General features: G+C 44.5%; 2 protein-coding genes across 3 annotated transcripts; both read left to right on the top strand.

Annotated features, from left to right (window-relative positions):
• Positions 1-1,167: 1,167 nt before the first annotated feature.
• On the top strand, positions 1,168-12,084 carry si:ch211-154o6.3 (telomerase protein component 1). Its single transcript, XM_004550841.5, has 13 exons — positions 1,168-1,599; positions 6,160-6,278; positions 6,732-6,961; positions 7,302-7,425; positions 7,687-7,808; positions 8,291-8,377; positions 8,586-8,675; positions 8,973-9,061; positions 9,699-9,921; positions 10,021-10,143; positions 10,566-10,731; positions 11,490-11,578; positions 11,740-12,084. Exons 1-13 carry the CDS (start codon positions 1,510-1,512, stop codon positions 11,844-11,846), a joined length of 1,659 nt encoding a protein of 552 aa, XP_004550898.1. The 5' UTR covers positions 1,168-1,509; the 3' UTR covers positions 11,847-12,084.
• Positions 12,085-12,211: 127 nt separating this feature from the next.
• Positions 12,212-21,431, top strand: pianp (PILR alpha associated neural protein). Of its 2 annotated transcripts, XM_004550840.4 has the most exons (6): positions 12,212-12,654; positions 13,162-13,218; positions 13,417-13,808; positions 14,192-14,270; positions 19,072-19,218; positions 19,901-21,431. In XM_004550840.4, exons 2-6 carry the CDS (start codon positions 13,208-13,210, stop codon positions 19,920-19,922), a joined length of 651 nt encoding a protein of 216 aa, XP_004550897.3. In that variant the 5' UTR covers positions 12,212-12,654; positions 13,162-13,207; the 3' UTR covers positions 19,923-21,431. The 2 variants fall into 2 exon arrangements, with proteins under 2 accessions (XP_004550897.3, XP_076746194.1); XM_076890079.1 differs by having other exon boundaries at positions 12,212-13,218.
• The last annotated feature ends 721 nt before the right edge of the window (positions 21,432-22,152 follow it).

Below are 22,152 nucleotides of genomic sequence, written 5' to 3'. Positions count from 1 at the left end.
AGTTCTCTGGCAAATGCCAATGAAGATGCATGGTGCTGGTCTGTGAGCACAGGTGAAATATGCACTGTAGGGCTCTGCCAGTGCTCCTCCTGTTCCACTTCAAGTAAAGGAGCAGGTACCAGACCTGGTGGGTTAATGCCCTTCTATGGATCTACGACTTCTACCACTCTTGAGTCGAGGAGGAGGAGGTGGAGTACCTCTGCAACCTGAATGGCCTGCAGATAGTGTCTCATGCATTAATGACAAGCACTCTAGGAAAAAGCAAATTAGAAAAAAAAGAAAGAAAAATAGTACACAAACTGAATGCAATGATCTATGGACACCACATGCAAAATGAGTCTGTCGTGAGCCGTGTGCTGTGCTGTAGTGTGCTGGAGCAGCAGAATGTGGGAAGTGGATAACAACAGAGTGAATAAACTGATTCGCGAGGCCAATAATGTTGTGTGTGTGGAGCCTGATTCTCCGACAGAGGTGTCAGAAAGGAGGATACTGTCTAAGCTATTGTCAATATTGCACAATCCGTCACGCTGTCTTCATCTTGTGCTGGAGCGTGTTCAGGAAATACTCATTCAGCCACATGCACTACAGAATTCTACAGGACATCATTCCTACCTCTGGCCATCTTTACAACTTTCCTTATCATAAATGGACTATTTTCACTTGCAATATCCTGTCTATACTCTGCATAGTATCATTTTAACTTTGGAATATTAAAATTAATATTGCACTTATTTTTACTTATTTTTTTAGAGAGTTAACTTTTTTAATCTTTCATATTTATATTTAAAGTGACCACCTGTAACAATACAATTTTCCACTGGGATTAATAAAGCATTTGGATAAAATGCATACACTTTTGTGGGGGAGTGCTGTTTGTTGTTGCCTCTCCACTATTCATGTTGTCACTTTCTTTGCACCAAAGCAGGTTAAATGATCCACAGTGGTTAGTGCTTCCTAACTGGACACATTGTTATCTCTGAATAATGAAGTTTAACCGACTTTGTGTTTCCTTAAATTTTTTATTTATTCATTTATTTTTCAACGAGTGTCTTTCACTCGTCGGACGCTCAGAAATACAAGCTATGGGGAGTACATTTGAATGCAGCACAGTTTTACAGCTCTGTCCTCCGGTTGTCATGGTGACCTTCAGGGCCTGGATTTTGAAGAAGAGCCTCACACAGTTATATCATTTCGTGTATGCGAAACCGTACATACGCATTACAGTGTTTTTAAGTAAGGACATGGTGTACTTTTATTATTTATTAACGGGATTTAGCACCTCTTTCTGAACGGACCACATGATGGCGCTGTAAGGACAGTAATACACCTCTAACACATCGTCAACATCCGGCGACACGTCTCTGAGCCGCCCTGCTAAGCCTCTCGATGCATCTTTATTTATTTAAACCGCTTCAGACTCTTTATTTAAAGGAAATGCTGTTTGTTTGACGCTATCTTCCAACTTGAAAGCCAGTTTTAAAGTGTAGCTAACCGGGTTAGACAACGCCAATGGGGGAGGTGAGGAAGCTGCAGAAGAAGTTGAGACAGATTGAAAATCTGGAAATAAAAATCAATCTCACCCCAGAGGAAAGATTCAAGGTACAGAAACACTTCATTCGCCTTTCCCTCTTCATTACATCTCCGTGTAGCCTGTGTGTAAATCCTGAATAAATTTCCCTCAGGTGAAGCACGAGGTTATACCTGCAAGAGCAGCACAGACACACATTTAGCCTAAATTAAAAACATCAGATAGATATTGACCTGCTGACAGTCACTACAACAAAGCTGTCTATTCAATAGACCACACAGTCAATGTAAGCATTAGAGGTTTGCCACACAGTACAAGTCAGCTGCAAAAAGGTGTGAAGTAAGGCTTCTTAAAACTAACAGTGTTGGCATCGTAAAGCCATGATTAACATGCATTAATAATAACCGTGCAATGAATAATTTGACAGTTTTCGCCCCAGGAACAGCAGAAGATCACAGGTTGAGCCGAATGCATCTGGAAAATATAATAATCAGAAACTTCAGGAGAGCTTCTGCGTGTTAAAGACCAGAATGTGAATGCAATAAGAGAGTGGCCGAGCCCCACAGCAGTGATTTCCGTGTACTGAGCTGCCCCTGGTTCTGGCAGCAGGACTGTAAATGCATGCATGCATGGCGTGACACACATTTCCAGCTGAAAGGCATTTGGCAGCGTTTTTCCCAAACATTTTGTGCATAAACAATGCAAGCCAAAATTTCAATTTCAAGACACACCTGCATTCATAGTTGTCGAAAATAGCCTGCACATCATCTGAAATAGGATCGTTTTTCTTTTAATTATATATTCTTAGATGAAGGCACGTTTAAAAGCACGTGTAAAGGATCTGGACGGAGCTTTAAACCTTAAGTTTAGCTGGTTCCGTCAGTTTGAGAACCTTCATTCAATGAAAAACAACCAGTGCTTCCCACCTGACCCCTCAGAGCCAGCTCATTTGATTTGTGCAGTAACTTTAGTCTATTTAATGAATCCATGAAAGTTGTTATCTTCTTACTATATAAGCATTTTATGAGTTGCAGGGCCTCAGGTGGGCTGAAATTTGGAGCTTTTTTTCTCTCTCTATCTATAACTGTATATATAATAACATATATAAAACTGCAGGTGTCAAAGTCTAAAGACAAACTTTGTACATCATAGTTTCAATTGCATGACACCAGTTTAATCTCTGTGACATGGAGTAACACAAACAAGCAATGGCATCCTTCATGTTTGATTTGTTTTCTCATCATTCACTGGAGAAAACGTCAAACATTGCATGCTGGGTAAACCTTCAAGGGTCATATCAACATTTGAGATAGATGGCCAGTCAAAGCACGTGAAAGCTGTAATATTTACCTGCGTTTAGATACCAGGTTCATCTCCATCATCTCGCCGTGATTCCCTCTGTGCCAAAGGCATTTTCTAATACAGTCACATTTCAGCACTTACGAATGCAGCGTTTGGCTGTGAAATGAAGAAGCAACATTGGTACTGACATGTTCTGTATAATCAGATTCTGTATAATTTCTTGGCTTAAACCTGACCTTTATGGTGTAACTATGCATATTTCCAGCTGTAGTTAGGGTAAAAAGTTTTTGTTACCTTACATAATAGAAGTTTATGCATACCTGTCCATTTAAGAAACAGAAATGGATGTTAAACTAAAATAAATGAGCCCCACTTATGTAAAATACTGGTTATAATATTGTGTTGCCAGAATTATGTATATGCAGTAAAACCCTCAGTTTGGAAACATATCACAAAGAGGATCCTGAATATATCTATTCTGAAAATGAAGTAGGACCTGGATCACAGAGGATGATCTGAGATGAGCCAGCAGATTAGGACACTACAAGTATCACAGCAACTGGATGCTTCCCGCCGGAGTTTTTTGACATTTTGTTTTTAATTCAATTTTGTTTCAAAGAGTGATTTAGCTTGTATCAGTTTAGTTCTTTTTTTAGTTTCACTGTTAGCATAATGACCTTGCTTCCCTCTAAAGTTTCATAAAGTGAGTGAAAGGGACACGCCATCTTATGCAAAAAGAAAAATGACACAAGATTAACAGGGATTGAGGCAACGAAATGCAGCAGGAACAACCACTGACATATTTGACGGTATCATTGAGCAAACCCAAATGATAAAGTCTAAAAAATCAGCTGATTATGAGGAAGTCAGTCGGGAGCATTTACACTTTACGTCATAAAAAAACGAATCAAAACATAAAGGTAATATGAAACGGTGACAATAACAAACATATTGTGCAAATTAAATCAGTTCTTATTTATAAAAACAGATCGTCTCTCTATTGCAATGTGATGAAGCGACTGAAAAACATAAAAGAGTAGCAACATTTTCCTTGCAGTGTTGTTAAAATGCAGTTATATTCAGAGTTTTTAGTATTGCATCCTTTGCTTCACAATGTAGTGGTTTACACACTCGCCTAACAAGTGAAAGATCCTCAGTTTGATCCCAGGAGGAGAAACCAATCCCCTGGGGGTTACGTCAGCAAAAGCAGCCAGCATAAAAAAAACATCTGCAAAGCCACCTGCTGTGGCGACCCCTCGTGGATAAGGAAGCAGCTGAAAGTGGCTTTATTGTGTCCTTTACTTAATGTGATGAAAGTTTAGATTAAAAAACCAATACAGGGAAGATGATATCGACTTTATGTGCAGGAAAAGATCAAAACGGGTACAATTTCAAATCAATTATAGTGCAAATTTAGGAGTAAATGCACCTGCTGCCTCTGCAGTCTTTTAAAAAATAGCTTTAAAATCCCCATACTAACCAGTTCAAACATCTCAGCTTGTTCCATAGGAGAAACCAGGAAGAGGAGCAGGTGCGTCTGACTTTATTTCGACTCTGCAAGCAAACATTCGTGGTTTAAACACATGTGTATTTAAACCAATCAGAGGAAGGAACCAGGCCAAGGAGAGATTCATTTATAACAGCCTGCTTTAGTCTTTGGACATATACAGCTGGCTTCTTATCACTTTAGAGAACAGTGTTATGTGCAGTTTTCACAGCTAGTAATAAAAGGTAAGGCACAATGGTTTAGAGTATCCAACGTAGTGGGATTCTTTCATAAAGAGCAGATCACAATAATCCAATAAAGGTGAAAAATGAAGTGTTACTTTGCCGTGTGGGAGAAGAAACTTAATTTTGATGTGCTTTCCTTCAGCATTACCATTTATTTCTCTACTTCGCTACATTTTAGAGCAGCGGTGTCAAACTCATTTAAGTTCATAGGCCACTAGGAACCGAGTTTGATCTCAGGTGGGTCCTACCGGTGAAAACACTTCATAGTAATCATGTAATAATAGCAGACTTTTAAATTCTCCTTTTTTCTTATACAATGTGAAGATCGACTTTCTGAATGCATTTAACAAGCCTCCCATTCACAAAACAGATGAAGTGCAACCTGAGATGTTTTAGAAAAATAAGTGCAGTTTTTCCACGTTCTGTTATTACAAAGAAACCTGTAACTTTGTGATCATGGATCTTCATTCCAAAACCTACTTGCCACAGGGAATGTCTTTGTTTATAAGAAGCCTGTAAAAATGAGAAGAATGGCTCATGTCATGATCTTAGAGGTCTGAATCATTAACCTCTTTCAAAACAATTTTTATCCAACAAAATACAATCTTCTTCTTCTTCTTCTTTTGGCTGTTCCCTTTAGGAGTTGCCACAGTCGATCATCTTCCTCCCACCTATCCTTAGTATCCTCTTCTCACATCAGCCCTCTGCATGTCCTCCTTCACTACACACAGCTCCACGTTCAGCATCCTTTGTCCAGTATCTCCACTATCCCTCCCCTGCACAACTCCAAACCATCTCTGCCTTGATACTTATTTGAGCTGTCATTCTGATCTAATCCACTCCTAATGAAAATCTTCAGCTCTGCTACCTCTAGCCTGCCCTCCTGTCCATTCTAGGTATTTATATATACGTGCATGCCAATAGGTGGTCCAGTTGTGGCCTGCAGAGGCTGCATGTTTGATACCCCTGTTTTAGAGTGAAACGTTGTGCCTTTTCTTTAAATAATTGATCTGACAGATCTATTTGCTGGTTCCTTTTTTAATTAGAAAAGTAGACGGCAGTCTTAACTAGTCTTACCTAGATTAAAGTGGCTCTTCCACAGCTGATGATCAAATATTACGATTACACAGCAACACTTTATTGTTCTGTTTTAAGAATACATTTCCCACAATGCAAAAGCGTGTTAGATGCACTGCGCCTTGGAGATTTTCAAATGCCTGAACCCGTGTTTTAAAAATCTGTATTCCGCAATCTCCTGCTGGTAAAAACCACGATAATTTCGAAGCTCCGCCGAGAGCCACGAAAGATACAAACACTGATTTTCACAGGCAGAGTAAAATGCTGACAAATAAATTGAGAAATAAAAACTAGGGGAGTGCTCCTTTAACTGAGGAACCAGCCACCTAATCTAAAATTGACACGCTTGATTCACTCATTCATGCATATTTCAAAGCTCACAATCTAACAGGAGTATGCTGTATGTTGCGGGCTGCAGTCTAATAAATCGAGACAGGCCGGGTATGTTGGTTGTGCATATAAACAACTTGTGGATTTAGCAGCTTGGTTTACAACCAATCTCGTGCCTCTTCCCTTCTCAGATCTCCAGGAAGGCGGAGCTTCGTTCCAGATTGGCTGAGCTTCAGCTGCAGCTTTCTGGCCCGCAGCAAACTCTTGGGATTGTGGGAGACGGAAAAAAGGAGAAGATGAAAAGACAAGTGTAAGGAAGTGAGGGAGAGGTACCAGCCACGGGTGGGGGGGCAGATGAAGAGAAACATAATTCTTCAAAAGCAACAACATTCACTTTGAAGCCTTTGATCTGTTTTGTATGTCTATCCAAACACATTGCAGGTCAAATACTGTCATGCTTTAGGAAATTTGGAACTTTCTCCTGCTCGTCATGTGTAAACATCATTCAGGGATGTCGTTGTCCTTATTGGAGCCCCTAAGGAGGGAAATCCGCATGTGTGTGGACATTAACATAAAACTGAATGAAGTACGCTGATTTTCTCCTGGCAGGCAGACTACAGACTACTACTCTTACAGGAGTATTATTTTAGTTTGTATGACACTTGGAGATCCTCTGCAGGTATCCTCACTGTCACCAAGCTGTGACTGTGTGCAGTTTGCATCTCGATTATATATTCAGCACCTGCTTTCTGCACTGGCACAGGGAGGATGTCCCTGAGGCCCTTCCATCACAGACGCCTCCAGCCTCCAAGATCCTTAAGGGAGAAGAGGAGTCCAGAGCTCAAGCAGCGCCAGCCCCGGCTGCCAGGCAGAGGAAGGCGGAGATGGGCAGAGAGCGGGAAAGGACAGCGGCGGCCAAGGTGTCAGATAACTGTCGGGACGTGTCAGGCGACTGCGCGGGCTCTGACGAGGAGCGGCTACTACGGCAGGAAGGTGGGATAATTAAGAAAAGTGGCTGGAGAGATTGCCGTTACGATTTGTCACTGGCAGTTAAAAGCACAAAGCGGTGCCCTAATTTGTGATTAACATCTAAAATCAGATTATTCTTCTTTGCCCCGAAGGAGTCCTAACAAGCTCACGAGGCTGCCAGTTTTAAAACCAACTGGCTGCATATGCTTCCCTGAAGACAGGGCCCACGTTTTGCATCCTTGGAGCTAATTTAGCCCCACGCTTTGCAGTGGCAGACTAATCCATATTGAAGAAGTGTGTAGATTAACGAGCCAGGGTGCTGATGAGTCAACACTGCTAATTGCACAAATCATTTCTTTTACAGAAGCTGAATTTACATCCCTCAAAGCGTCGTGGGAGAAGGCGAAGTTTCGCTTGAGGCTGTTGCAGGGTCACAGTGACATAGTCACCTGCGTGGTTGCTGTTGACAACCTGGTGGTTTCTGGGAGGTAAAGCAGGAAAAGAAGACTCGATTTGCATAATGGATATGCAAAGTGAACATTTCACCTAATTTATCACTTAATAGGCTCTTGCTCTCTCCCTCGCTGTCTGACATATATTTGGTTTTCTTCCTCCGCCTGATCACTCGGCGCAAATCTCTTGCGGTTTATGTGGAACGCCTTTTAACTTTGCTTGTTTTCTCCCCCCTCTCTCTTTCTTTCCTCCTGGGCCCTCCCTTTTTCTTCCCGTCCGTCATTCTCACTCTTAAGTCGAGATACGACAGTGAAGGTGTGGCACGTTCCCACTGCAACAGAGCACAAGAACTTAGGAGGTCACACCGGCGGGGTCACCTGTCTGGCAGCACCTCCCCCTGAGTATTGCAAGAGGCTGGGTGAGGAAACACACACGCACACACACATCCTAACATGTGGGCCGAGCAGAGCTGAGTAATGCCTCTGTCCTGCGGTTTGGTAATTATAGGAGCAGTTCATCAGATCAGCCCAGAGAGAGGTAACCACAGTGGACACTTTAGAGAGTTCACTGTCTGTCTGAAGCAGGCAGCCTTCCATCATTTGCACTCCAACACATCTCCGGCTCTCCTCCTACATCCCCTCCCCACCTGCTTCCCCAACTTAAAATACCAAGTCTAGAAGTGAACTGATGACGCAGCTCAGTCGAACCATAGTCTCTCTTACTAATTACATGGTTCCTTTTTAGTCATTTTCAGTCTTTGTCTTGCGGTCTCCTCTTTTTTATTTTGCGCATCATCACTTATTTACAGCTTTTTGCCAGCGTAATCTCTTTTCTCTTTCCGTCTCCCCTCCTCTGTCCCCATTCTGCTCTTTGTTTGGTCTGCGCGTACCCCCTCGACAGCCTGGTCCCTGTCTTTGTCCGACAAAGAGAGGTTTATCTTGAGTGGCTCAGTGGACTGCTATGTGAAGATCTGGGCCCTGAGTATTGGTAGGCTTAACCACACAAACACACACACACACACACACACACACACACACACACACACACACACAGCGACATAGAGTGACATACATATATAGGTAGATGGAGCCTGAGGGTTGTGTGTGGGAAATGTGTGCATCGTAATCAATGTTTGCCTGTGTGACTGATGGCCTGCGCCCTGTCAGTTAAATTCGATTTTTACTGTTTCCTTCAGGGCAGTGTGTTAAGTCTATCTACACATTCAACGCTGTGACCGCGCTCTGCTTTGTGCCGGAGGAGGATGGCTACATCATCACTGGATCAGGTGTGTTTTCCTGAGGACAGTATGTGTTGGTGACATACCTATTTTTGTGCATGTATGTGCCCGTTTTTTGTTGTTGTTGTTGTTGTTGTTTATGGGACTAATATGCATGCAGAGTCTGACAATGTGGCATCATCTGCCAGTGAGTTAGGGAGAGCAGCTCAGAGTTATCGAGCTGAATCACAGTGATGGAGGCACACAGTTTAGGCAGCCAGGCTCAGGTGGGTCAACCGTAACCCACAATAATGACTGCCAGTCGCCTGTCAGCGCGTATTAACCTCACACTCTGTCACCCCGCAGACGGGGGGAAAGTTCAAGCCTGGAGCTGGGACACTTTCCAAAACTGCCAGTCAGTCAATGCTCACCAGGAAGCCGTCACCTCCATCCAGGTGGGTGGGTCACTCACCTGCTGACCATCACGCTCTCTTCACACGGAGGATGCTCAAGCTGTTTTCATTTTCAGCCTATTTTTAACTTGAAGAGTTTTTTTGTTTCCCTTCTGTGGCTGTCTAACGTAGTTTTTCAAACTCTTGATTAGTAATTTGTGAAAAAGCCTCTTCCCCGGAAATCAAACGGCTATATTTCTTCACATCATCCTCACGCAAGCTTTCCTTGTTTATTGCTTTCAAATGGAAATCAAAGATATTTGTTAAGATGTAAGCTGTGGAGCTCGTCCAATTTTAGAGCATACTGTATATATTTTGAGTGAAAAAAGGCTTTTTTATGAATATTGAAACCCAGAGCTGGATATGCACATTTTTTTTTTCAATTTGCAATCATCATAATATGCCTGAAGCATTAAAGCGTAGCACATCATTGTCATCCTCTGTGTTGTTTATCATGCAAAACGCAAAATCCATTTATAACCAGCAGCAGAAGCACAGAGACATTTTAAAACTGTTCACACACTTCTCTTGCATTTGCACTAACATGCATACACTCACTCTAAGACACGTGTACACAGACACACACACAGGGTAAAGACTTAAATCACCATGACAACTGTGTCTCTTGTGCCCTCCGCAGTCTCAGGGTCCACTGGTGTTCAGCGGCTCGGCTGAGGGAGGGTTGTCTGTGTGGGAGAACCGGGGTTCGGATAGAGACCCCCTGAGGCTGCTGCACCACTGGAACAGCCAGGTGACAGGCTGCGGAGGGGAGGCGTGCGGGCGTCTAACCCTCAGCCCGCGGGGAGACAGAGTGTTCCTGGCTTATGGTCGAGCCTGGCTCAAAATCCTGCACTGGAGGACCGGTAGGCTGTGTGTGTGTCAGAGAGGAAGATCCAAAAAGGAAGGCAGATTTAGTGAAATCTGCATAATCCTTCCACCTAACATCTGTCCAATTATCACAGGAACGATGACCAGACTGACCAATCACAGCAGTATCACCGGAGTAACAGATTGTATTCACCAGACGGGAGGCCTCCTAATTGGATCCTGCTACGATCTGGCGAATGGAGAGAGCAGGCTAAATTGTGAGTCCCACATCTCTCTTTTTTTACCATTGCAGGTGCTGTTGCAAAGCCCGCACTGCTTTGGTATCTTCAGAGAACCAGACCATTTTTTGGCACCTTTGAAAACCAATAATTATGCAGTGTTGCTAACAGAAGCTGGGATAATTACCGTGGGAAGGAGATCATTGTGGACAGAGTCTGGGGGCTGCATCCCGCAGCAATTCCAGCTTTGAGGCCAGCAGATTGGTGATGGTGTGTTTCTGCCAGCTATTTTTTAGGGGAGGCGAAATATGCGGAACTGGTTCTAGACTGGGGACCAGTGCTGTATTGCTGGAAAACGAGCAAACCAATTTTAATTTACCGAGAATGTAAAAACGCAGTTTTACACACTTTATGTTCCTCCGTTGACTTCCGGTCCCATCATGTCTCTCTCCTCTCTCTAGTGTTCTCTCTGCCTCAGTGTCGGTACCTGGCCTCTCTGACCTGGCCTGACGCTCCCAGAATCATCTGCTTTGCAGCATGGACCACTGGGAGTGGAGACCACCGATGGGTCACCGGAGGTCAAGACCTCATCGTTTGGGAGCAGCTCCCGAGTTCCGGGAGGCAAAGGTGGGAGCGATACTTGTCAACACCACTGGCTTAAAAAGATTATAGATCCAAGCTGCTCAATTATCTTCCTTATTTGAATATTCATTGTTTGTTCTGAGGTCAGCTGCACTTTTAATTCTAAAGCTATAATTGGATTTAATGTGCTAATGGGTTTAATTGATTTTGACACACACATTTATCTTGATATCATGCTTTTGGTTCAGGGGGTGTTAAATCTAAGGCGAATATAAGGGGCTAGAACCAGCCTGCCACAGGGCTCAATCTGGTCCACTGGACGGGTTTGCAAAGAAAAGTCATGAATACTTCCAATTTTTTCACGAAATCTCGGTGCAGTGGTACCAGCTTGACTGTACCGGGAGTAAAAATCTGTGAAAAGTTGAAAGTATTTCCACGACACACCGAGTTTGAGGACTCATTAATCAGAACATACTGTGGTTGTTCAGTTGTGATTTACTCCACATATGAAGTGTTTTGTGCCTTTGTAGATCAGCTGTGTAAATTATAATGCACATCTAATGAGAATAGATTGAGTGAACATGCAAAATTGAGACGTATTTCTACAGCAGCACCTTTTTCCTCAGACATCTCAGGCTGTTTTTCATCTGTTTTCTAAATGCGAGTGTTGCCAGAGTGTGATCTATAGGTTGCTATGCAGTAGTTTTACTGTTTGGTCCACTTGAGATGAAATCGGGCTCTTCTGTGAACTATAACGAGTTCAAAGCGCCTGCTTTATTTAATTGCGGGTGTAAATGTTACAGGGGTGATGTCACGGCAAGGATAGACAGTCTAATGGATTCCTGTTTACTGGAGTCAGAGGGAGACACTGAAGATGATGAGGAGACTGATGGTACACACACACACGCTGCAATTTCACACACATTCACATCTTCATTTGCTGCCTCACACGTTTAATGAGCAACCGTGGAATTGCCGAAATGAATACGGTCGTGTTAATTTTAGGTGATGCTTGTCGTGAAAAATCGTTATGACCCCCCTCGTCTAATTTAGATTACGAGGATAACGACGAAGGCGGCGATGAAGGAAAAGACAGCCGGTCCGCCGCCGCGGAGGAGGACGCAGGGTCCGGCTCGTGGCTCCGCTGCGCTCTCCAGTGAGCGCCGCTTTCTCGTGCCGAGAACACCACGGCCTGCAGCCATGAAGAGGAAATGAGAGGGTGGGAGCGAAGTGACAGCGAGGGAGGGTGCAGGGGTGTGAAGTGTGACAGACCGAGTATCAGTGTTGGAAGGAGAAAGTGAGCGAGTGTGCGTGTGAGCGCGATAAGCAGATTGTTTTCTGTGTAAATATTATTTTCACATACAATAAAGCTGTCACACTGTGACTCTCACCAACAAATTTGCATCTCTTTTTTGCTCTTTTTGTATTTCCGTCTGACCCCGTCTCCTCTGGAAACACCAGTTCTTTAGCCTCCTCTGCCAGCGTAAATGAATGTAAATTAAATTTTATTCCCGTCATTCCTTTCTCTCGCGCCTCTTCCTCTTTACTGTCTGTATTTCTGTCTCTTTTTTTCCTCTCTGGGGTGTCCTTGCTGTCTTTGTAAACACAATTGGAGAGGTTTCTTCTTTTTTTTTTAACCTCCGCCTCCAAAATGAGCTTATTAATGTCGTCCTCGGTATCATTTCTGTTTGGCTCGTCAAATTCATTTCTTTTTCCTCTGTGTCCGTTTAATTGAACCCATTTAAAAAAAAACACATAATTAGCATTTAAATCTCTTTCCTACAGTCTCTTGCCCTCCCCACGTCGCTCTCTCTCCCCTCTCTTACTCCACCAGACTCTGCATGTCTCAGTCGCTAAGGCAACCGATGCTTTTTTTTCCCCTCCCTCCCTCACTCTCTCTCTCTCTCTCCCTGTATCTCCCCCTTTCTCTCTGTCTCCCTCTCTCATTCCCTCTCTCCACAGCCAGAGGTAGGCATGATAACTGATATGTGTCGGAGCGCGTGTGTTCGTGTGTCTCTGAGTGACATTTCTGTGGCATTTATGCAGTAGTTGTTGATAGGAAGTTATCTCTCTCTGCTCAAAGTGACTTATAGAGTACTCGCTCCATGCATGACGACTCTAATGATGATTAATGTGCCGTGCTCAGGTGTGTGTGCGCTGTGGATGTGTGTGACAGGGCAGAGCAGACGACCGGTGTGTACTTCTGGATGTTTTTTTTTTTACCATGCAGATGTGTGTGAACATGTGGCGAACAGTTGAGCTTTAGATTGTGATGCCCCGGGGAGTCCGCGTGTGTGCTTCTTTCAAAATGTGACAGAGTTGGCTTTTCGCCAGCACTCTTGCTGCTGTCTGTGTTTACATGGATTTTATGTGGCAAAACACAAGAAGAAGAAGAAGAAAGGAGGCGACAAAAAGCAGGACCCTCCCCCCTTTCTGGCTTTTATTCCTCTCTTGCCCCTCTGTTTTATCTTACAGAGAGAGATGATCGGAGAAGAGGAGTCTCAGTGAACAGAGTGAAGCGATGGAGAGATGGTAAGATGGATAGTTTCTGAGGTGGAGAGATGTGTGGGACGCAGATGCATAAAATGTCATTCTGAGTGATGGCCGGCTTGAGAATCAATGTCTAAGCTGTTGAGGTCGTGCAGGGCGGCCGCGGACAATGCATTTTCTCAGATAACTGTCCTGTCACTCCACCCTCTCTCATCCTTTCTCCTTCACCTTTCCTTCCAGCTCCATCTCTCCTGTCGCACGACTGACTGGCCTCATCTCTCTCCTCCTGGTTGCTTTGGTGACACAGCCCTCCACCTGTAACCGTGACGACAGAGAGGCCGAGGAGCAGGTGGACGCCTTGTCGGTCCAGCTGTCCGTCACCGCCCAAGTCACGCCCACCCCTCTGTGGGCGGTGGTCTGGGGTCCCACGCAGCAGCTGGAGGACGAGACCTACCACTTCCTCTCCAGCCAGGAAACTGATCACCTGTACCTGCATGGGAACCAGCAAGAGGCCAGCACCGCCACGCCTGAGAACTGGCTTTACCCTGACGAAAGCATGCAGCCACCACTGGAGCCCAAGAAGGGAGTGGAGGATGGTGGGACTGAGGCAGAGGAGACAGAGCCTGAGGAAGGTGGGCATCAAGAGATGAAGGATTTCTAAATAAAGGTGTCCATGAGTTGCAGTGAGCGAACACACTCACATGCCAGGAGTCCTCTAGGGAATTAGCTGTCATGAGGGTGAAGGCTGACACCCAGCTGTGTGCACCCGGCTGTGTCTGCGGCGGGGATTGCCTAATAAAGTTCTCATCACTCACAGGGAAGAATTAGCCGCTGTCATAACTGCAAAACACAGAGGAGACGTCATCGGATGGGTGTGATAGTTGGAGGCTAGAGTCTTGCACGTCCAATTTGATGTTTCAGCTGGCTACACTGTTTTCTTCTTTTGTTCTGGCTACAGCTAAACAATCTGAGATGAATAACTTCGTGAGTGTGTGTGTAAATGTGTGTGTTACAGTGGACCCACAGTTCTATGTCACCGTGACCATCTCCTCGCTGCTCATCCTGACAGCAGTCATCATTACAGCCAAACTCTGGTAGGAACCAAAATTCTCTCCTCCACCGTGTCGTGTGTGTGTTTGTGTCCATGACCACATAAATATGAGGTGGGCATTGCTGAGTAAGGATGAGGCGACTTTCCTTGTGTAAGCCTGACACGCAGCAGGGTGGTGTTACTGGATTCTTCTGGTTAAAATACCTCAGGGCCTTTTTTTTTTTTTACAATGGTAAGAAATAGAAACTGGGTATTTTCCAAAAACTGAAATTGCACACTTCAGTGGAAGCACATGAATGTAGCAGCATCTTGGACACTTTAATGTTGAGAGAGGTGTATGAGCTGCTAATTATCATCTTGTTTTTGTTCTTTATTTTAAAATCATGGTTCTTTCCATTAAAGCAGGGATGTGTTGAGGCCAGCTGAATGTTTGATTAGAACAGTCCCAACATGGGGATTTGTAACCCCACCAAGGAGTTGAAAGAAAAACCTGAGGCATAATGAGATGATTAAAAACAAAATATTCTGCTACAGAAAAAAAAATTGTTTTCTGTCTTCAGACTTTTATCTCATTAATTACTAGATAATTGCACTTCATTAATATTTTAATAATTGTAAGTGGACTAATCTCGATTTGATCACCTGGTTGTTATCCAAAGACAGTGAGGAGAGGGTGCAGAAAGGCAAAATCGTAATCTTGGCTTAATCTTCACTGTAGGTTATACCTGACTCAGAAACTTGTCAGGACAGGTCATAAGTGTTAACAGAGTAAAGCATATGTAAAAGAAAACAAGGCCATAAACTGTGATGTCACCGGTGGGTTCACAAAGTCTTCACTTGTGCTGAGTCCTTGAGATGAGTGTTTTCGGATGTCGCTCTCTTGTTTTTTTTAACCAGTAAGCAAGTATGCGTGCTAATAGGTAACACTATGTTAATCACATGCTAGCCATGGGCTGAATCACAGCCTGCTTTATTGATTATTTTACTCCGAATGGCAGCATGATTTGCTAAGTAAAATTCATAATCTTCTCTTAAATTAATAAGACCAAAAACAAACTCGTTAGGATAGACTTTACATAGGAAGTGGACATACCTATGAAGCCATGATGTCACCCATTGTTTGGTGGAAGCTTCAAATTTAGCATTTTGGCTGCTGACCATATTGGTTTGTGGAGCCTGTATTTGCTGTATTTGGGCAAGTGGACGGAGTAATTGGCTAAGGCTAACGAACTCGGGTTAGCAAGCTGAGCAAGTAGCATCCATAAACTGTATGTGAGCAACACAAAGACACAGACATCTGCTAATTAGTCTTAATTAACAGACTGATTAAAATACTGCTGTGAATTTCACTCATTAAAACTGAAGCACAGACTTGCACCGTCGCTGGAAGTTCCTGTGCTCCACCAGAAACTTCCTTGTGATTACTTTGCCTGCTAGCATGTTACCACAGTCACCCACAGTTGACATGAATAACGCCCGCTTGTCTGCGGTCTCTACATTTACTCTCTGAGCAGTAATTGCGAAAAAATGTGATGGAGTTCACAAACAGAAAACATTCGCCTTCATTGTAAAAGTTATGCCTTACTGCTCCACCCAACACATTTTAAGCAAACAACTTCTTCTCTAAAGGCAGAATATCATTATTTCTGGTTTGCATCATTTACAGGCAACCTGCTGTTTTCCGTGCAGACTGAGGGTACCACAGTAACTTGCTAACAACCAAAGCAACTACAAGAAGTTTTTGGTGTAGCACTGTGTATCTCTATTTCAACCAGTTTTATGCTAGCGACTGCTAGCAACCTCCAGCTACTGCATAATACACATTTTTTCTTTCAGGGCCTGTGCTAACACACTGGTATCTAGGCTTGTGTGACTCAAGCTTAAAGGCAGCTATTGACTGAAGCTACCTGTGTTGCCACAGCTTTTAAGCCTTAAAAACATCAAAACAATTGACTTATAAAACATGTCATTGCTGTACAGTTGTTATAAAGGTTAAATAATCCATAGATGCCAAAACTGTATTTAATACTAGGCTGCAAATATTCCTTTTAATGGTGTATGTTGGCCATTTAAACATAGAAGTCAGTGGCGACTGACTCACTTTTGTAGCCAGCCTCAAGTGGCCACTAGAGGAACTGCAGTTTATGGACTGGTTTCATTTTTCAGCTCTGAGGTGAGCATCATTACCACTTTATCTTAGACTCCTGTACAGCCAGGCTTCCTCTTGGACCCAGATGAGTCTCCCTCTGCTGGAAATAAATTAAAAATGCAGGTTTATGGCACCATCTATGGAACTTGTTTCCATCACTGAGTTTTTTCCCCTTTTCTTTCTTTCTCTTTTTTTGCCAGGCAGAGTTCATTTTGACTTAACTTTGGATTTTTAACTCAAACTTTTGAGTAAGTCAAAATTTTGACATATGGGTGTTTTTCATTGGCATAAACAAGCTTTAATAACCACCTAATTGTCTTTAATTTTGAGACCTATAAGTCAAATCCATCATAAAAACCCAGATGCCTCATGTTTTATAGACAGTTTAGGAGAGTGCTGAATTTGCTTTTTTATGTAGTAGTATTTAGACTTTTGTTGTTGTTTTTTTAAATAAAGCGAGTAAGCAAGAGACACCATTTTCCCCCACACATGTGTGTAATGGGACAGATGCATGGGGTTTAGATGAGTGGGGTTTTTCTTGAAGAGGAGACTTTAATGGCTGCAGATGTGTTTGCCCGCACACGCTGGCCTGCCCGTCTTGTCTGTGCGCCTGTCGCCGATTATGTTACGGGCCTAAATGAGAGCTGAGTAATTGCTCACTAATGACTTTATTAACAGCACTTGTGTTCCCAAAAGTCACGATTGGCACAGATGTATCATTTAGAGCCATTAAAGTTGCAGTGATTAAGCATTAACTATAACCAGTGATCTCTTGTCTTATAGTTTTGGGTGTTCACGTGGCGTCCCCGAGCGTATAGACGCAGAGTGGGCGGTGTGTGTGCGCATGTGTTATGTTTTCAGGCCGGGGAGGCAGGTAGGAGGTGATCCGTACACACATGGCCATTATCTCTCCGCGATGTAGTGAAGCACTTCTTCGCCTTGCTGATCAAACCAATAACGGCTCATTTATTTGACCGCTGGGACCCCTCTCTTCCCACTCTCACACTCCCTCCCCCCCTTCTCGCACTCCTCCTCCTCTTCCTTACTGTAATCTCATCTGCACATCTTACCTGAATTTCTGTTGTATCACTTTTTTTTCATTGCCTGCATCGGTATGATTTGTTCTCCCCCATATCCCCTTTTCACGCTCTCTCTTAATCTCAATTTTGCTCCCACACTCGTACATTATCTACCCCTCATACCCCATCTACCCCTCCCCTCCTCGTTTCTCCTTCCCCTTCGGCTCCCACTGGATTTTTTTTCTCTTCCTTTCGTTGAATACCTGTTCTCTCTCTCCCCCCCCCCCCCCACACACACACTTCTTTTAGGTTCCTCGCTTTGTTCCAGTTATCGTCAGTGCCTTGCTCTAAAGCTGCCTGTCTCTGCACAGCCGGTACTTCTCTTATCTCCCCCACCAGTCTCCTATCTCTCCCAGCACCGCCAGTCCGGCTGCAGATCCACAGATAATCCTCCAGCTTGCCGTGAGCTGATACATGATAAGCCCCCCTTTCTCTCTGTTCCTGAGACTGGCCTTCGCTCTTGTTTCGATAACTTACTTCACCTGGCGCTGGCAAAAAAACAAAAAAACCCTACACTGCTTAGTGAATCCCAAGTGGTATTAGAATAGCGAGAACTGCAGGGAGTCAGTCTGGAGACATGGCAGCAGCTCCTCTCTATAGACTGGCTCGTACTTCAGTGTCATAAATGTGTAAATAACACCATGTGTTAGAGGGAGAAAGTGCCGCGGAAGGAACGGGAAGGGGGTACAGATGGACCGAAATGATAGCCTATAGTGGAAATTGGCCACAGTCCAGTTCATTATGATTATAGAAGAGCGGCATATGTGCTCAGTGATTTTCCCAGCCCTAAAATCGTCAGTGTGGCTAATGTCATCAAGTGTGTGACGGTGTGTGTTTGTGTGTGCGCGTACAGTGAGAGGAGTCAGCCAGGAAAGAACAGGTGTTACTGAGGGACGATGAGGGTGCACGAGGGCTTTTATGGCGGTGAGAACAGCTTTGTTGTGCGTCTAAGTGTTCCAAAGAGCCCGAACCTGCGCCTCTCAACTGCGTCTTCACCAGAACTCCCCTCTCCTTACAGGAGTAATGGCACGACACCTCAGTCACGCGCCACTGCTCCGTCCATTTCTTCGCCTTGTTGCATCCTTCCCACCTCCAACCTTCTGACTCCCTCCCCACATCTCACAGTGAAGTCTCCTTCCCCATTTCTCGCTCTGCCTCCCTCCCCCCCCCCCTCTCCCCTCTCCGACAGTGTTTTAATGAGTCCGATGAGTGCACTAATTCTCTCTCACAGTGGCAGGATAATGTGTTCGCTGATGCTAAATGGATCGGCTGTTCCTGATGTTCTCTGACTTTGTTTCTCCCTCTGTGTCTTTCATTCTGATCGCTCTCCTTATCGTTCCTCTCCGCGCCTCTCTTCATTTCAATCTCTCTGTCGTTTCCTCGTATCCGTCTCGCCCTCTCTTACTGTAATATCTGTCTCAAACTCAAACTAACTTTATTGCATCTGTTTATGCCCCGTTTCTCTTCTCGTTTGTCTTATCTCTCTTCGTCCTCGCACTTGTGTCCCACTCCATGCCGACTGCTTGCCTCTTTAACTCTTCATCCTTTGCAAATCTTGTCCCCCTACTCCCCTCCTCTTCCTCCATCTATCTATCTGACTATCCTTTCTCTCCCAGTTACGATCGCAGCTGTTCCCAGCATCCGCCCCCGCTTTCCCGTGGCGTAGCACCCCCCCTCTCCCTCGCTCTCCCTCGCTCCCTTGCTTCGGAGGACAGCCGGCAGACGCTGCACAGCACCTCCTCCTCCTTCACCGACAGGGAGAGGTAATGAGTCGCCTCACCAGCTCTACACGGCCCGAGTGTGTGCGCGTGCGTGCGTGTTTGTGTCAGTCTCTAAGCCGCATGTGCGTGTGCGAGTCTCCGTGCAACCCCTGGATTGAAGTTTTCTTCCGTGTCTGTGTGTGAAGCACCCGTATTACCTTTTCGCATGCACTGTAAGGACGTACCTGGAGTGTAATTGGACGGTGGTGCTATTCTCTGTGGAGTATTCAGGCCTGAAGTGTTGGCGCTGCTCTAAGATGTATCAGTGTTTTAAACTCCCTCACCGGATGAGTCATCCTGGGCCTATCAAAAAAGGCGCCCAACCACCATCCATGAAATGATGCTTATATTCGAGAGTATTTAAAGTTAATCTCAATCAGGATAATTATAGAGCTACACTCCAGTGCTCCCCCTCTCACTTCCTCCCCTCCCATCAGCTTCACCTCCACCTTCCTCTCCTCCTTCCTCGCTGCGCTTCCGTTTCTTCCTCCCCCCCCCGCCACCCTCTCCGTCCCCCTGCGACGCAGCGTTCCTTTTGCATGTACACAACTTTTCCAGCTTCAGGCTTTTGTGCTCCACTTCTCCTCTCTTCTTCTGCCTTTTCCTTCCATCGCCGGGCCTCCCCAGCTTCTTCCTTTCCTTCTATCCCTCTCACTCTTCTCCTCTGTGTCTCTTGCTGTGTCAGGATCCCTGTTGTGAACCTCTGAGGTGACTGTTTTTCCATATGGTAAACATTTCTACGGGGCCTGAGGAGGAGCATCAACAAGACCGGAGGGTGCGCCCGCAGCACCGTTTTTATTTTCTCTAAACTGTGAAATGAATTCAGGGATCCCAGGTATCCAGCCATCACAAAACACTCCTGCTTCCCTGAGGTCTAAAAAAACAAAAAACAAAAAAAAGGAACATCTGAACTCATCTCCCTCCTTTCCTCCGTCCGTCCGTCCTTCCTTCTGGCTTGGTGTAAATTTCTGTTAATGTGGATCTGCGTCACTGTGACATGTTCTCCATTTTCCAGCCTTTATTTGGCCCCGAGCTCTGCTAAGCTTCGACCCGCCACGACTAATTCACAAACAAGCAGTTTAAACAACCATGAAGCATCCCATTATCCCCGAAATGCCCTACCTGTGCTTCCACAACCGTTCTCACCGATCCAGCCCCACATGTGAAGCTGTTTAGTATTAATGGCAATCCCGGCAGAGTCTTCTTTTTACATAACATGACACTCAAATTTGGCTCAGATTAACAGGCTTGTAGATGGTTAAAAAGCCATTCTGAGCACCTCCACACACTGAACGGGGCATTTCACAAAGCTGTTTGGCACGGCTGTAGCCAGCAGCCAATGTGTTTAACATGTCACGCTCCAAAAACTGCTGTTTATTCCCCGCTTTGAGCGCCCGAAATGCAAATAGTGTGGCTATATCCCTCTGCACTATGCAGAGGAGCCTGTTTTTGTTTCAGTTTTTCCTCATGATTTGTTCTCTTAATTATCTGGCCGACGTTCACCTTTTCTCGGCGAACCTTTTTTTCTGCCGGACGCTGCACAGGTACTTCAAATATTCAGGACATGAATGGAAGCGAGGAACCGTTCCTGCTGAAAATCGATGTTTCCCAAAGGTTTGGATGGTACACTACAAAGACAGATTGATGTATCAGTGAACTGCACATGTGATCAAAGGACTGATGTTAGCACAACAAGATGTTTTTCTTCTTTTTTCCCCCCCCTCTTCTTTTCACCCGACAGCCAAGTATCTCAATCTGGAAAACAAAACCACCATTGTTCCCTCTCACATTATTATCATCATTTTTTTAGCTGTCTTGGGTGTACCAAAGGAAAGTAGAACATCAAGGAGCATCGTTTCTGTATCTCCTGTGAATCTGCATGTATACACCTGTGAGAGTTGCTTTGAATCTATTATTTATAAAATGTCTATTTTACCTATCAGTGAGTGATGTCTTTTAGACCCTTTCAAAGCCAAATGTCACTTTGTGTCTGGCAACTTTTCTAAGCAGCTTTGAGGCATGACCCCCTCCTCCCCTCCCCCTACCAGTTACACAAACACACACAGATTCCCACTACACACATAGTGCTGGTGGCATCATGCGTAGCTCGTGCAATCCTCCAGATATCCAGTCTTGTGATTTTTAGTAGCATTCCTGTAGAAATGTGGTCTTTCTGTACCATGGAAGTTCAATAAAGACTCAATACTGGCGTTTTAGCTCTGCCTATCTGTTTATTTCTGTGCATGTTGAATAAATTCCCCCTGGAGCGGTGCGATCGGCAATGCTTTATGGGAAGGATAAAGCTTACACCGTGCATTTTAATAGCTACCCCTGTATCCTAATCTTTTTCTCCCTGAAGTGAACATTTAGTCCACTGCCTTGCATTGATTTGAAACCACAAGCTTGGCATTGAAAAGTCTTGAATATGCCAGCCACGGTTGGCTGTTTTTACACCATTGAGGAGCAGATGAAAGGAGGTGAAGAATAAGGCGCTTGCTTTTGTCTGAAACTTCTTCCTTATCTCCTCACCTCATACGGATTTCTTGCGCTTTACAAAGATTAACGGGGTGCTAAGCAAGAATTTCCTCTGTGTAGTTTCTCAAACAAATGTCAATAAAATCAAGGCGGGCACGAGTAGAGAAATGCCACTGGAGTGTATTGAGATTCTGCGGCAGCATTGCCGCACAGCGTTTCCATCTCCTCTGGGCATTTTACTGATCAATCAAAGTAATTGATTGGCTCGGTTCCGCGTGGAAGTTTTAATGGTGGTCTAGTTATGAGACGTACCGGCAGGTGTTGCGGCAATTTAGGAACCATGATGGGTAAACAACAAACATTAATGCATAAGTTTAAAAAATAACAGGTGTGAACTCGTGCATGCGGTCTCTTGGTCACATGATCACACCTATAATAAAGCACGCAGCTGACACCGTCGAC

The sequence above is a fragment of the Maylandia zebra genome, linkage group LG11 (genome assembly GCF_041146795.1).
Source record: "Maylandia zebra isolate NMK-2024a linkage group LG11, Mzebra_GT3a, whole genome shotgun sequence".
NCBI classification, from domain to species: Eukaryota; Metazoa; Chordata; class Actinopteri; order Cichliformes; family Cichlidae; genus Maylandia; species Maylandia zebra.
Note: the sequence above shows the minus strand (reverse complement) of the source record. Positions and strands in the feature narration are given on the sequence as shown.